This window comes from Thermobia domestica, chromosome 10 (genome assembly GCF_964235325.1).
Source record: "Thermobia domestica chromosome 10, izTheDome1.hap1.1, whole genome shotgun sequence".
NCBI classification, from domain to species: Eukaryota; Metazoa; Arthropoda; class Insecta; order Zygentoma; family Lepismatidae; genus Thermobia; species Thermobia domestica.
This window is the reverse complement of record NC_137463.1, coordinates 234,438,025-234,455,090: the sequence shown is the minus strand read 5'-3', so window position 1 is coordinate 234,455,090 and position 17,066 is coordinate 234,438,025. Positions and strand designations below refer to the sequence as shown.

Genomic DNA, 17,066 nt, shown 5'->3' with positions numbered 1-17,066 from the left:
GAACGCGTTGGTGTCATTATTCGCGATCATTTGCACATGAACAAACTTTCTGCCAAATGGATGCCGAAATGTTTGCAAGCCGATCAAAAGCGTGCAAGAGTGCTTGCTTCCAAAGAGGTTTTCAGCAGGAAGGGACTAATTTTGTGGAACGTTTGGTCACGGAGGATGAAACATGGATCTATTTATATGATCCAGAGACAAAGGAACAATCAAAAGTGTGGCGTCACAGTGGTTCACCGAGGCCAAAAAAGTTTCGTGTGCAAAAATCAAGTTCAAAGGTTCTTGCCAGTGTTTTTTGGGACAAGGATGGGGTAATCTTTGTTGATTATCTAGAACAAGGTAACACCATAATCGGAGCTTACTATGCATCATTACTGGAAAGGTTTCACTCAGAGCTGAAGCAAAAACGCCGTGGAAAATTGTCCCGAAATGTTGTCTACTTTCAAGACAACGCATCTCCTCACAAGAGCAATGTTGCGATGCAAAAATTGGCTAGCTTAGGGTTTGAAAACTTGCACCACCCACCATATTCACCTGACCTGACCCCATCAGACTACCACCTATTCCCAAATGTAAAGAAACACTTGAAAGGACAAAAATTCGCCACCATTTCTGAAGCAATTACAGCAGTAAACTCATGGTTTGACACCTAACCAAAAGAGTTTTATTTAGAGGGCCTAAATAAATTGCAGGCCCGAAGCAAAAAAATGTATCGAATTGAAGGGAGAGTATGTTGAATAAATCCATCAAAAAAATTTAATTTTGTCTTATTTTTCTTAGTAAAGCTAAGAACTTATCAGCACCCCCTCGTACCTCCTTTTTTCTCTAACTATGATGATTTCCTCTCTTTTGTCACCACTTTTCTCTACTTTTTCATTGCATGCGCAGTACACGACAGCCATGTCTGCTACTAGCGTCAGACGTTTCTCTTTCTCCCTTGAGTCATACCATTGTAACCCAAGATTATTTCCTAATCATCTTTTTCTTCATGTGTAAAGTATTCCACATGTTTTGGTCCTCACTACTTTCCACCTAGTTCCTAACTTTTTCTTGATTTTTATTTCCTCTAGATATCTGTATTTTTTTTCTTTCTTTCTTATTCAACAGCTTTTCCCACAATATTACCCTTCAGAAATCCGAATTGGGGGATATTTAAACTACGGAATATCTTTTGCCCTGCGAACGTCCATAGTTTTCTGTAGATTTCCACAAAACAGTGGTTCAACCATTGCAGTCACTCTCTTCATGTTTGGAGCTAATATCAAGTTCTTGCACCAATCACTATAACCTTCGTCCAATTTGACTACTGGAAAAATCGCGGACTTCTTCCAGGAACGCTTTGTAAGGGCACCCTTTCTGGCAGCAATCTACAAAATAGCTCTAAATTGTACTGTAGCATAGTATTCTCCCCAACTTAGGCAATAAAATTCTATTTAAAAGTAATATCTATCGGGATGAAATAACACCAAATGAAGAACTGCATTTCACGGGAATGTAAAATTACGAACAGGTAAGTTTTCCTATCTTCTTTGCATTGAGGTGTAATGAAATATATGCTCAAATAATTAACAATGTAGGTCCGCAATGTCTGTCTCTTTCTTCTTGTCGACAAATTGATAATTTTCCATTTTCTGCCCAAATGTCCCGCACTCAAATTAAGCTTGAACTTAAGGTTCTGATATACCACGCTTCCTTTATTTCCTTTTCTAGCATACTTTCCACTTTTAGCTAAATCTTAATGCCTGCGATATCATATGGGTTATCTTTTAAAGAGTTTAGAAAGACGTAAGACCTGTTTTTCAATTGTTCTTTTACCCTAGTTACAAAATTTCTTTTACCCTAGTTACAAAATTTATCTTCACACTATGTCTATGAATAAGCATAATATTATTTACTTTACAAAGTACTACCTTGTAACGAATTAGTAACTTAACTTTTAAAACATCTGTAATGTTTTTGATAATATGTCCTAGAATACAAGCTATATATTTATATTTTATCTTTTAAAAGTGGCTGCAATTGATTATCAAATACGTAATTTTTGTAAGTAGTATTTTTTAAATTTTATTTTATGTGTGGTGTTCCTGTCTGTTATCAAATTACTATCATAATAATTGCAAACTCAAAGTACAAATGGAAGATACTTAAGTGAACTGAATTATTACATTGTATTTTAAGTTTGTTGTATGATATGAAATGCACCAATCCAAACCTTTGTTCAAATTTTTGACCCATAAAATCTTATCTAACATTTTATTTTATTTATTTGAAGCTCAACGGCTCTTTTTAGCAGCAAGGTGACAAGGATCGTGGACTTACAGTTCACAAATACTTCTATTGACATCGAACTCTCATTACAGAAGACAACAACGCTAATCATTTAACCACGGACTCACCATTAGATCTTTCGTTTGGATTACTATCACACACAGTATAAAAACAGACGAAGGGACAGACAATATGACTTCACTTGATAACACTGAGTCGCCTCTTGGTTGGCTGGTTTCAGTTTAGGGACTTTTTCAGCACCACGACTATATAACACGTGGGTCAGCATCTTAAGGTGAATTCCGAACAACCGTATTGCGTTCAAATTTCGAGATTCTCTCAGAGGTTCAAAGTTCGAGAATGAAACCGGGATCGTGACAGCTACTAGAACAGCTGGGTGACCAACATCGGGTCGAAAGTATGGTCGGCCTCTCACTTGAATGTAAGAAAAAAATGCACTCAATATTTTTACAGCTTTTCTTACTACAAGAAAGCAGAAACCCGCTAGAGATCCACATTCAACACTAAATAATATTTTGTATGCATGACACTGCATATTTCTAAAAACCAAATTTGAGTATTATCCGTATTTTCTTTCCATATCATAATGTATCCACAAATCTTGCACATTACAAGAAAGCTAGCGTTAACGATCCCATCACGACTGTTTAGATACGTTAACATAGTGTTATGTTTAACTCTAAAGGATATAATTACATACAGGGTCGTACGCGTGTTCGACTTACATTGCTGAGTCTGTTTTCATCCAGCGAGGATAGTTTCGAGCTTAAATACAAACTGTATTATACAATACTTACAAATACTTAAAATAAAATTTGATCTCAAATTAAAAAATAATCATCATATTTAAATCACTTTGATTAATACTGATCAACCCTAAATATATGAAATTTTGTTTCACCATCACCGTTTTATTATTATGGGTCAAATACTTACATTCGATCTGCTAGAGCTGCTGGAAGTGACTCCGTATTAACATTACCAGGGAATGCCGGAAACCCCGAGGACGATGCTGCTCCTGGTTGAATTGATGAAGTGTGTTTAGAAGCTGGTTCTAATGACGTATTAATATCTTTACTTCCAAAATTACAAGCAGGAATATTATATTTCCTCTCTTCTGGATCATCATCATCGTCGTCGTCGTCATCCTCATCGTAACTACTTTCTTCCTCTTCATCCTCCTCCTCCTGCTCTTTCTTATTAGCTTTTCCTCGATCATCATCACTATCGCTTACAGGTTCTTGTTTAGGTACGACATTTTCACCTATATGTTCCTCCGCGGAACGTAGAAGATACGGATCTGTAGATATATCTCCAGGTATTCCTACGTCGTCTTCATTCATCTCAATTTCATTATCTTCAACTTTACATATAACCTGCAAAAATGAAAATAAAATGATATAATTAAGCGAAGATTCTACACAGCACCCTAAATATCGAGCCATTCCATGTCAAATCAATACAATTTTCAAACAAATTCTACCTTGCCGTACCAGATTTTGATGACACTTTGTACAGTTTTTGGTACATTTCTGGTTACAAATAGTGTTGTAAAAAAACGTTTTTTTTTTCTGTGAAGTTTTTTTCAATAAAAAACATCGTTCTTTTTCATGTTTTTTTCAAATGTCTGTTTTTTTTCTGGCAACTATTATTTATTGATTTATGTTGCAGATTATTGAAATAATTAACAGAACTTGAGTCGAAGCCCTCGTAACTTATAAATCGTTTGTTTCTTTGTACCTATACGAGCAAAATTGTGTGATTATTCCTTTCGGCCCCAGGTCATTTTTGGCGTTTTCCCACATTTCCAGTTAGTGACTTATTGCTCAAAAACTCTTCATTCGATTGATATAGTTAAGGCCTTGTTTTTTAGAAAATGGATGTAGCTATTTTTTGGTGTAAGTTGCATTGCAGTGTTGCCAACGGATGGGAAATTATTGAGGGAAATGCAGGGGTGAAAATTTGCAAAAAATTCCCTAACCGAATTTTTTTTTTTTTTTTTTTTTGTATCTAGCACCATTGCTGCTATATGGGTTCAAGTCACCTAAACAAATCTTTGGTGTGTTGACAAGGTACAGTGAAATCCTGAAGTCGCTGGCTTCCATTCAAAGAGGGGAAAGAAAAAATTCTGTCATACATATGAAATTTTGACACTTTCTACGCCTCAGAAGCAAAAATCAAATATGCCGGGGCTACAGCTTCTCTAATTAACCTATTGAAACTTTTTATGGTGAGTTCTGTAGGGCAAAGAGAAAGCTCTGAGGTAGTGGTACGTTTGTTTCAATGTAGCCAGTAAGAGGGTAATAATAGAGGGGAAAAGGGAAATTTTCCGATTTTTTAACCTAATAGCGGGAATTAATTGTTTTGGTTAGAAAAACTGCCATCAGACAGACGAAAACTATCTGAAAATAAACCGTTGTACTTGAAGAATATATCCTACAAGTATCATGGCAATATCTAACAAAGTAAGCATGAAATTTTTAAAAAATATCTTATTCTACCTCAGAAATTCACTATTTTCTTACCATTTCCAGAACATGGTTTATTATAAACCTCAACTGTACTTCCTCCAATTATTCTAGTGAAACTTTTTATGGTGCGCTGTGCAGGCTAAGGATGAGGCTGTTAGACACTGGTACGTTTGTTCGAATGTAGCCAACAAGAAGGAATTAATAGAAATAAAAAGGGATTTTTTTCCAAAATTTGCCCCTAAAATCTGGAATTAAAATTTTCTGTAGTTGGCAACACTACTATCAGACACACACACACAAACTATCTTAAAATAAGCTTTGGTATCCCTCTAATATAACCTACAAGTATTGTGACGATATCTAATAAAGTAAGCATGTCAATAAAATATATCTCATTCTACCTTTTAAAAAATCACAGTTACCTTTCCAATTAGAGAACAAGGTCTACTGTAAACCTCAACTGTACTTTCCCTAATTATCCTATTGAAACTTTCTATAGTGCGTTGTGTAGAGCCAAGACGAGACTTCCAGATACTGGTACGTTTGTTCCGATATAGCCAACAAGAGGGAAATAATAGAGACAAAACATAATTTTTCCAAAATTTCCCCCTAAAATCTGGAATTAAAATTTTCTGTAGCTGGCAACACTGCTACCAGACAGACGCAAATTATCTTAAATTAAACATTGGTACACCAGTAATACATCCTACAAGTATTATGGCGATATTTAAGGAACAAAGCTTCTAATTACCAAACATATATTACGGTAAAGAGAAAAGTAAAGAAAAACTAGAAAAATCGAGGGTTTGAACCTAAATACGAATTTTATGTGCGCCCCCTAATTACTCCATTATAACTATCTGTACTTGCGTTTATTAAGTAAGGACAAATGTTTGATTGGCGTAAGTTGATTTGCACTCGGACGTATAGGTACAGATTTATAAAGAAAAATTTCTCATTTTTTGCCTAAATATAGGAGAATTTTAATTTCTCTAATTGGCAACACTGCGCGCAGGCCCGTACAATTGATGTCAACAGTTAGGTATCCATCCGAGGTATCTACCTGGCACGTCTTAAGGATGTCTTTCTACAACGAAGGAAGCTACAGGTAAAAAGAAGTAAAGGAAATTCGAAATTAGAAAATTCTCGAATTTTTGACTGGGGTGAAATTTTAGAAGGAAATTCCATACCAGAAGAAAGAGAAATTAATATGATAAACTATAGTCCAATCATATTTTGCAAGAATAATATCCCGATATCTTAATTAGTGTCCACACAGGAGCGGATTAAACAAGTGACACACCCGTGTGTGCCACTTTGGCCACCTGGGCCACCGAGTGTACATTTGATAACATTTTTTTGACTACTAACCCGTGTTGTTGTTGTAGTTATAGTCTCGACTAATAACAATATCGTTGTTGTAAACAATAACTTTATAAGGAAAATTTTCTCTCCTTTTTACATCTTAGTTCCAACACTGTTGGTGAGAAATGCAGGGTGTTTCAAAATAAATTTTGGGGTTTTAAGTCTTCGTAGTACTTATTACATTTTACGTACAATTATAAGCAATGCATCAAGTAAAAGAGCACCTCAAACAGTCTTTGCTACAAGTGTTCAATGTGAGATTCATTCGTCACACGGCACACATCTATTCGGTAGGCGAGAAAGGCCCATAAACTTATCGCCATATGACACAAAACACATTCAATTTAGGGGAGTCTCGTTTCAACTGTACCATCTTCTGAGGATTTGCTGACGGCCAGATGTAAACATTATGAGTGCTCACATTAGCTCTTAGGTGAAAGGTTGATTTATCACTGAAGACGACACGATCCAGAAAATCTTCATTGTTATGCAGGAATATTTCACTTGCGAAATTGGCACGTAAACCATAGTCTGTAGGCTTTAGACCTGTAGCAACTGCAAACATAAGGACGTAGTTGCAAGCGTCTCCTTAATATTCTTCACACAGACGGTTGCACTGTACAGATTCGGTCTTAATTAAACACTAAAAGCTTTCTGCTCTCTAGTCTCCATCTTTGCTACTTGCTCTTTCTAACGGCAGACAGAAGGAACAATGCATGTACATGCGTGCGTACAAAACTGTTTGAGTTGCTCTTTCATTTGATATAATATTTATAATTGTAAGTTAGTTGTAATAGATACTAGAAAGTTTCAAAACTCTAATATTAATTTTGAAACACCCTGCATTACTTCAAATTGAGTCATCCTATATTCATGTCTTGTATATACATATCATCACGGCGGGTCCTAGTCAATTTGTTGCCTCGTGCAATGGCATAATTTGCCGCCTCCCCCTTTCTCCAGAAAGAACAAATTTTAAAAGTCATAATTTTAAGTATGCTACTCCAGCATGAACAACAAAGGTGAGGGTAAGTGCAGTTGCACTCAGAAAGGCTTAAATACTTACTAAAAATGCAATCCCGTTGTGTCTGCTTTTTTTTCTTTAAATATTAATCTATTATGTTAGTGAAAGATAAAGCAAACACACCTGCAGAGGAAAGATGGTAATCCTTTTTATAGAATTCACTATCGAGCTTCAATCTCAATGTATCAGTTTGCAATTCCAGTGCAACTAACTCTTTTATCTTTATTTCTTGATTTTTCTTCTACATCTTCTAATTTGTTTTAAAAAACTTGTTTCTATCTTCAATGATAAGGAACTTGTTTCTGACAAAAACAAGACTAGTTTCATATCAAAACTGTGATAACTTACTAAATGGAACAGATATTCACTACTATTCGAGAATTGAATTCTTGCATTTGACAACAATCAAGCAATTTGTGCTCGGATTTATTCGACAATTTGCTTTAGCATTGTCCATGTGACCTTAAACTAATGCAACCTAAACATAATTTATGAATGTAGTATTCAAATAGAAGGTCAGCTTAGTAAATTTAACTACCATCATCATGAAGTCTGTTTCCAACAAGAAATATTTAATTTAAATAATATACTTATGACAGATTTTGCCGGACCATCCAAGCTTGCCGCTCCACGCAAATGCACGTGTTGCATATATGGTAGAGCCGGCTCTGCATATCATATATATCTAGTCGACAAATTATTTAAATATGACATTTAGAAAAATACTATTAGGCAAATTAGTATTAGTTTTTACCTTTTAGACAAGTTATTGGAATTTTATACTGTTCATGACATTATTTTCGTACTTATTAAATGCCTGTTTGCACGAAAAAACAAAATTTCATTTCTACTTTTACTTCTTACTTGATATTGATGAAAACTGCTGAAACCCGAATTGTTAATAGGTATGGTATGTATGTAAATTGTAAAATATTTGTAGCGTATCAGTATCTAGCGTTTCATTTATGTTGCATTTTACGGTGATTACACCTACATAAAAATATTTCATACTTAAATAGACGTAAGATGCATTACAAATGACTATTTGAAAAAAAACGAAATTTAGACTGCCAATTCCAATGTCCTCACAATATGCCCTTCCTTGGGGGGACAAAACCAAGTAGTTTATCAAAAGCCCAACGAAATCAGCATGGTACAACAATAACATTTGAAAATATTATGCTATTTCCTGAAAACATGTGACTCACCCTATTCATCTCTTGCACGGAAGATAGAGAGGAAAGTCGGTCTTTGTTTCCAAAAAGTTAAAGATCTCAAAAAAACAAAGTAATATGACATTTACCTGGATAACCAGTACTACAACTTTCACGATACTGTCAAGTAATATGTTAGAAGATAACAGAACATAAAGTAAATCAAATTTGATAAACTGATATAGTTAATTCTGGGAAGCTTTTGTCTCCACGAACACTTAAACCTATAATTCTTTCAACGAAGCAGTTAAAGACATCTGTTACTTATTTTAAGGGAGTCGCATTGTCTTAGTGGTAGAGTGCAGACACTTGGTTCGACCCCACTCGCTCTAAGTGGGCTTTGTGGCAGAAAAACAACACATTCGGGGTTCTCCAACAACAGTGAATTTCCTCGGAGTTCTCCCGTTTCCTTCCACCTTCCTCATTTCATCATATCAATCATCACCAATTACGATCTGGTAGCGGGAAGAGGAATTTTATTTTTTTAAACGCAAGATTTCATAATATTCACATAACCATTATGCATTTTAAATCAATAGTATTGTGGAAACTGAAAGAAAGAGTTCAATATATACTCTTCTAAAAGCATGCCTTCTTAAAATTTCAATAGCCTATATTTATGTGACTCAAAGTTCTTGACACTGATTGTTGTGTGTATTAGTATTAAGAGTATCGCACTATTTTCTCCACGGAAAAAGGTCTAGCCAAGACTATATTTGGATGTTGCGGCAAAAAAATCGCTATGTGTACTGTGCGCGATAATTCTAGAAAAATTCGGCAATATTTACGCATTTCCAATCCTGTTCAGCACAGGAAACATGTTTACATCATATCCCTTTTTCTTTCTCTATCATGAAATTATAACATACCTTCTTCTAGCACAATTTATTTACATAGCCATTTTTATAACGCAACTTATTTTGCAACGGTTAATATTGATTAAAAAAAAAAAGAAAATAAACTCTATTTTATATACGCAACGGAATTTGACTGCCAATATCAGGTTCTTGCTAAAGTAGCAGACCACCGATGAGATTTAATCAATGTTCCATCCAGTGGCGTATTTACGATTTTGTTTCGGGAGGGGCTTTGCCTGAAAATGTGAAAATTCTGCAAGATATTTCATTTACTTTACTATACTAAGTAAGATTTCGGGGGGGGCTTAAGCCCGGAAGCCACCCCCCTAAATACGCCACTGGTTCCATCTAACACACGTTCGACACTAATTTACATTATATATTATTATTACCTATGTATATATATCTATAACTAATTTTAGTAGAACTTTCTCAACTCAAATCAGAACTTCAAATTGGAATGATTATTTATTGGTTCAGATTCACAATTTAATTACAAATCAGGAGACAGAATTTTTATTAACAAATAGTTAATCTTCTTCCAGATACATTGCACGAAAATTAAATGTTAAGCCTTGTGATTACAATATTTGAAGTTCATACTTCACTCATTAATACTTATGTTAATCACAACATTATTGTAGTTATTATTTCTAATATCAATAAACTTTCGGTTGATATATTACCTGACTTTGATACATATTTCCAAAACTAATCATATTTACTGTATTTATGTAAAATACGTTTCTCAGTAGCTTCCCGGTACAATAATCAAAGAAAGAAAAAAATATAGGATAGATCAATATTTTCAAAAGGTAATACACATCCATATTATAGGTAGCCTTCTTCGGAAGGTTAAACAAAGTTACTCTTCGATAATATAAATATATATATATATATATATATATATATATATATATATGAATGCATGACATTTGAGATACGAATAATCGTCATAATTGCAAACTGATCCATCGACATTATTTTTAAGAAGTAGGAAAGGGGAAAAAAAAACTAAAACTTCGAGGAATACAACATAATCCCTCCTGTCACATTTATTTATATGTCCAAAACACATACTACGCTATTATTTCATTTCTAGTCTAAGTTTACATCGATAGCGTGTAATAAACTTGACCTACATATCTAGCCAAATGGACAACTATTACTACTAATGGAAAATGAATTTACATACAGATGATATACATGACTGAAAAAAAAAAATCTACACTATGTGACGGAGTCTTGAATTATATAGCACTTTCTTTGTTGTAGCCTAAAGATAATGTATTCCTGATGGATCGACATAATAATAACAAAATATCAATTATGCATTATATAACGAAGAGTGACAAGTTGAGTACATTCATCCTGACCTAACCTTCCAATCATAGACTTCTATAAATTTAGTATAAATTATCTAGTTCTGTAATATTTTGTACCGGAAGCATTTTCCGAGCCTAGTTATGCAGTATGTAGTAAGATTTCGTTTATTCTTCACAGTATACCGGAATGAGTATATTATAGTCAACACATTGATTTGTACTAGTGTTAGCGGAAACCCCATGGTGAAGCTACAAGATGCGTGACGCATTAAGATAAGAATAGTTGAGCAATGGTTTTGGGTGACCAATTGCTAATATATACAGTCAATAGTAGAAAAATGTAAGGATGTAATAGGATACGAATTTTTTTAAGGGATTAAGAGCTTTGGGGTGCAGAAAGTGCTTATTTGTAGCCGTAGTATAATAGCATGGATATATACGACAAATCTTCAAAATAAAGAAAAGCTATAATATGATGGTCTAGATATTTTCAATCTGCGCATGACTTAATTTGAACTGATATAGTGCTTAGACTCTAATGTTTTTGGGGTAATACAATAATAAAGTAATCCTGTTTAAGTGTATAAGTATCTAAAATATTTGTAATGATAGAACATTACAACTGACCTTTAATGTATATCAAGCTAGGAAAATAGGTCTTATTAACACGTAACGTTTATATATAATAAATATTTTACTTATTTTGTCACTTTTCCTTTCCCTATTCAACTAAATTTATTTGTAGTTTAGAGTAAGAAACTGCAATATGAAAAGATTCCCTGAAGGTTTCAATATATGGCTCAGAGAGGGATACCGAATTGTGACATCACGCCAAAACGCGTTTTTGCTGCCGTGACGTAAGCAGCTCATTTTTGCATTGTTTGAAGCGCTGCATCTCCGTAACGAAGAAATATTTTTCTGAGATTTTTGGTATCTGGTATACTGAAGACTAGTCCTACACGATAATGTCTTTAAATTACAACCAATATCATCTCTCTATCACTTACGGTTCCCGAAATATGACTCCTTAAATCTCCAGAAATCGTAAATTTTTCGGCCAATAGTCTCGGGAATGATAAGAGTGACGCGAAAAATTCCATCACTTCTTTGAGACAGTTTTTGATGCTCTATCGAATGGAGGACTCAAAACTGAAAAATTCGCAATTAATAGACACATACACAGACATAGAGAATTCGGTAATGATCTTTTAAAGTTCATTGAAAATGAAATGACATCTTTCAGTTTAACGTCCCGTAGTTATACTATCTAGGCTAAAGGAGACGGATGATTAATGACAGTGAATGATTGTAAGATTATTTCTGTCATCTACCAGGGTATAGGATCCAGGACTACGTGAGGCACATGAGCTGGCCACTACATCAGCGGGAAGGGCACCCGGTTAGAAAGGTTATGTCAGTAGTGAACAACTGGAAAACGCATTCCTCGCAACGAAAAGAATCTCACGAGAAGGATACAACCGATTCTCACGAGCAGTAGTTCTAATAACGACAATGTACGATATATGATTATTAATTCAATAATAAAACTGATATTATGCGTGTACAACGTACATCTATCCAATGATATAATTCCAAGAACTTTTTAATGGATATCGAAAGAGACAAAGGGAATCACAGAGCTCTTAAAATTATATCACTATATAAATACACAATCACAAAAGTATCAGTTTTATTACATAGTAGTTCTAACTCGATATTTCAAGAGATCTCATATTGTTCGAATTATCTAAGTGCCAGTTGCTGATTATGTATGACTGCTAACAAAGCATATTATCAACTAGCAACATATTCTATTACTCTTTCTACATAATGAAGAGTACTTACACATAATATACCATTACACGAGAGATGTGAATTAGGCACTGACATAAACACATCTAAGTATCAACTACAATTACACCGTATACTTTAACTAAATACCAAAGAAAGAAAATTACGAAGAACACACAATGCTCTCGACACTTGTGAAACTTAAATGAACATCAGTCTTCTTCTTTAAAATGATAATACATAATAAACAACTCACCTCTAAAGGCATTGGCACTTCATTTTGACATTCCTTTTCCAAAGAATCATCTTGAGCTGATGCACATTGATCCTCGCTCATCTTGTCTTTTACAGCAACTTTCTTCTTCTTCTTCCTTAATAAATTCTTTAGTTGATATTTTGCTTCTAATACTTTTTAAACTTACTTAATTCTTTGACTTTGAAAAGACAATATTCAGAAATATTTTGTGATAATTCATCGCCTTCTATAACCTGAAAATAATAATACGTAGAAAGTTTTAATACATGAATTTCGCCTGAAGTATATTTCTTTTACAGACATAAATAAATTCATGTACTTTGAGCAATATTCTTTTTTAAATTGTTTATCTAAGTTTGTAGGAATTTTGAGTGTGTTTTTGGTAGTACATTCAATGGAATATTGGTGAGGAAGAGACAAAACAACCTAGATGTGAATTACTTTTCGAATTTATCTTTATAAATGATAATGACGAAAAAATACTCAAGTTTTGAATTTGTGAATTTGGATTTTAGAATAGCGTAAAGAATGTTTAACCTTCGTTATTCTTGGAATTTCAGAAATGTTCAAATACTTCGCTTGAATTTCTGTTGGTTTAGTTATACGCACATTGTTGTGCAGAATTTCGTTCAGTGATTCCTGTTATAACAAGAATATAAATCTGCTCGGAATTTACTCTATGCACAAATCCTGCGGAGGATAGGTTGTGTTTGTTAGAAAATTAAATGAACTTCTTCAATCTGATATTTTAATTGTTTTAAACATGTTCAACTACCCTAAAATAATAAATAAATAAAATAAAATAATGTGTTTAAACAACTGCCCTTATTTTAAACATATCAACCATGTAGTGAAGTACGAATCAAAATCCTAGAATAAATAGTGATGTTACAGTAGCTGCTTGACTGAAATTCTAAGATTTACCTTAAAAATCCCAAAATTCCATCGCACATTGCTAAATATTTTTCCCTCTTTAGTTTCCAAGACTGATACTTTGTATACGCATTGCGCACACCACTTAGTATTTTTCAATTGATCTTGAGATCTGTATGTTAACATAGGGCCGGTCCTGAGGGGGCTAAAGTTTTGAAAAAGGGATTTTTTCAGAAAAAAATCTCGGAATTCCCCTTTTCAGGTATATGATACAGACATGCAAATGGTACCATTTGCAAGGTTGCTTTATTCTGAAGGGAACGAAGTACGAACCAAAATCCTAGATTAAATAGTGATGATACAGTAGTTGCTTGACTGAAAGTATAAAATTTACCTTAAAAATCGCAAAATGGTTAAGTAGGAAGGAGTTATTCTTCCAAGTAATGATTTCAGATTTCCTCAAACCCTTTTCTTTTAAAGTCATATGTCTATCATGTGAGGCTGAGACGGTGATGATGATGATGAACCAAATGAAGAAAGTAGGAAAATTCCAAAGAAAACGCATATGGTGTCCCTTGCCACGAGCCAGAGTCGAACCAGAGGCAATCTCCTCCGAGGAGGACTTTCAATAAACAGTGGATGAAACTAGTACCGCATAAAATGCCGGTCAAGATTAGGTACACCACATTTTGCAAAATTTGCAGGGAAAACTGAGTACACTCCATACAACTAATTGATTGACGTTTAATAGAGACGTCAGCACCGAGGCTATTTGCCCTCATCACGATCAACATGACTGCATTACATGAAGATTCAAAATCAACATATCAAAATATACCAAGAACACTGCTGCAAAAAAGAAGTAAAGATCTAAAACAAAGATGAAATAATAAATATATGAGAATAACAAAAAATAACAGTAACAGTGCTGTATAAACTTGTAATAATTACTAACGTTGGAGGCGAATCTTTTCATGTTGGTCAACTACCGTTCACTCAATATCCATCAGCTCGTCTTCCACCATATCAGATTTCAAGAACACTGAAGGTCGTTTACGAACAGGTGGGGATTTTGTTCTTTTCGGGAAAAGAGCCATGTCACTGAGTTGGCGTACATATTGGCAAAGTTATAGGCCGGACATATAAGTGAGCGGCGAAGAACTGGAGTTTGCCGAAGACCACATTAACGTAAACACGTGGGGTTTTGGGGGGTTCGCTAGTCGATGCGATTGGGGTCTGAAATTCTGGAGTTTCGTCGGAAAGAAGATCTGTTTGAGTGGAAACGCTGAGCTGCCACAGAATTATAAGTAGCAAACGGAACAGAAAGCGAGGAAGGGAAGTTTTTTTTTTTTTTTTTTTAAACCGCTTAGTATCGGCACCAGAGATCTTCTCAACAATCACCAGCTCTCGGATATGTTTCCTATGTTAAAACGCTGGACAGTCCCGAGACCAAGCAGAATGCTCGCCCTTGCAGCTGACAAAAAGGGGTTGTTCGCTGTACAGGGTTCCGCACCATGGCTACCCAGCCTACAACTCGCACAAAGAGCAGCACTCGCATTACATGACGTACTGGTGTGCCCAAAGCGTTGAAATTTGAAACAGCGAAGGGGACTAGGAATATAAAGACGCGCCTTAAGTCAATAATACAGAATTCACGTAGTTCAGCAGTATAGGCAAACCGAAAATAAGAATCAGTGACTGAGTAGCAATGAGTTCAATTGACTTCTTACTTTTGAGACGAGTTACCTTTACAACATTTTGGCCAGCCAGCTCCGATTTCATCTCTTCGGTGGTGTTTAGGAGGTCCCAACATGATACTAAACCACGAGAAACGTTCAGTAAACGATGGGATTCTGCCGACAGGTTTACTGATCCAATGGTAGTCAATTTTAGTGACTTCGTTGTTTGATGGTCGTGGACCGTTTCCACCAATAAAGTGCCATCCTGTAATTTCTTGGTATCTTTAACCTGTGTGGCATTCAGCTAATTATTTTATTAATACTGAATGCTGACAAGCTATTAATACTACTCGGGCGGTTAGCTTCATCATTGGCACCATCAGCATCTTAATTACAAGATATCGGGTTACAGGCATCACGATACTTGTCTTTTCCAAACTATCGAAAACTAGAGATATTGTCTCGCTCTCATTTGGTTTGGGATTCTTATGAGAGGGTTAGTCCGGATACGATTTTGTAGTTTTAGTACTCATGAAATGTTGATATTAAATATACATTGATAAATAGAAAATGCGTGTGAACACCGCGGGTTACATGCGTAGGATCGAAACTGCGTACGACCGAAACTGCGTACGATCGAAACTGCGTACGATCGAAACTAAAACCGGCGTAGGATCGAAAACAGATAAGGTCTTATGATCGAACAATAAAAAAACAATTATTTTATAATCACAGAATATTAAGTAATAGTATTTTTTTGAAGTTATATAGGGAAAAATCGGAGTAGGATCAAAACTGTATACGACCGAAACTGCGTAGCGTCGAAACTGCGTAGGATCGAAACTGCGTACGGTCGAAACTGCGTACGATCGAAACTGCGTAGGATCGAAACTGCGTACGATCGAAACTGCGTACGGTCGAAACTGCGTACGATCGAAAGTGCATAGATACGAAACTGAGAAATAAAATAGTGACAAATATAATTAAATAATCATACAGGGGTGTACCCAGGAAGTTTTTCTTGGGGGACTATGACTTATTCAGGAGGACCAAAAAAGCTAAGTCTTGTCTCAGCAGGGAGAAAGGAGAATCCTCCCCCCAAAAGCCACTACTTCTGATCAAGTTGGCAAATTCCTTGTTCAGAAGATTGCCGTTAAGTTCAATTGACTTAGCTTAACATTTTCTTAGTTACCTAGTTGCTGTGAATTGTCACTTCTTTTATAGACTTTGCAGGTGGCACAATCGAAGGTTCATGTAATTAGTTCAAGTTTTTGCTAGTTTGGGCTTCGTCCCAAATTGACTAACTTCCAGGGTTGTTTTGTTTAAAACAAAATATTTAAAACAAATGATTAAAACTTTTTTTTAACAATTGATTTTGTTTAAAACAAATTTTGTTTATGTTTTAAACATTTTGTTTTAAACACGTTTATTTTGAAGACTTGTCTTAAACATATGTTTATTTGCATTTTATTTTATGTTCGTAAAAAAAGAAATCTTCCAGAGCAAGAGAACTGTCCAAAAGTGCTCCCCAATCAGAAGACTATTTTCTTCCCATGTGAATGGTTTGATTTCTCGTGGCTACAGCAGGTCAATGTGGTGATCTACAATTTATTTTCTCTCTTTTCCCCCTTATTTTTAACGTATATTGTATTGTTTAAATGCTTCTCAGTTAACTTGCGAGAAAGTGTCGTAGTCGAAGGTTGGACTACTTATAGAACTGATATTAAAAAATAAATAAAATAATTATCACGGAAACAAACTGTTGTGTTGTATTCATTGCGACGTTGAGGTTCTGAAATTAAAATATCGCAAGCATTCGTTTGTACCAGGGTTGGCAAAAACCATGGTTTTTATTAAAAAAACCAAAAAAACCGGTTTTTTGGTTTAAACCAGGTTTTTTTGGTTTAAACCAGGTTTTTTTG

The 17,066-nt window shown here is 34.8% G+C and overlaps 1 protein-coding gene across 2 annotated transcripts in view; it reads right to left on the bottom strand.

The window, feature by feature from the left end:
- LOC145663091 (uncharacterized) overlaps nucleotides 1-17,066 on the bottom strand; it is a 57,622-nt gene that overhangs the window by 21,839 nt on the left and 18,717 nt on the right. For both annotated transcript variants that reach the window (XM_081729360.1, XM_081729359.1), the window contains exons 2-3: nucleotides 12,593-12,825; nucleotides 3,226-3,665 (exon numbers count right to left, since the gene is read on the bottom strand). In XM_081729360.1, coding sequence (XP_081585486.1) covers nucleotides 3,226-3,665; nucleotides 12,593-12,673 — 521 coding nt within the window. In that variant the 5' untranslated portion in view covers nucleotides 12,674-12,825. The remainder of the gene's footprint in view (nucleotides 1-3,225; nucleotides 3,666-12,592; nucleotides 12,826-17,066) is intronic.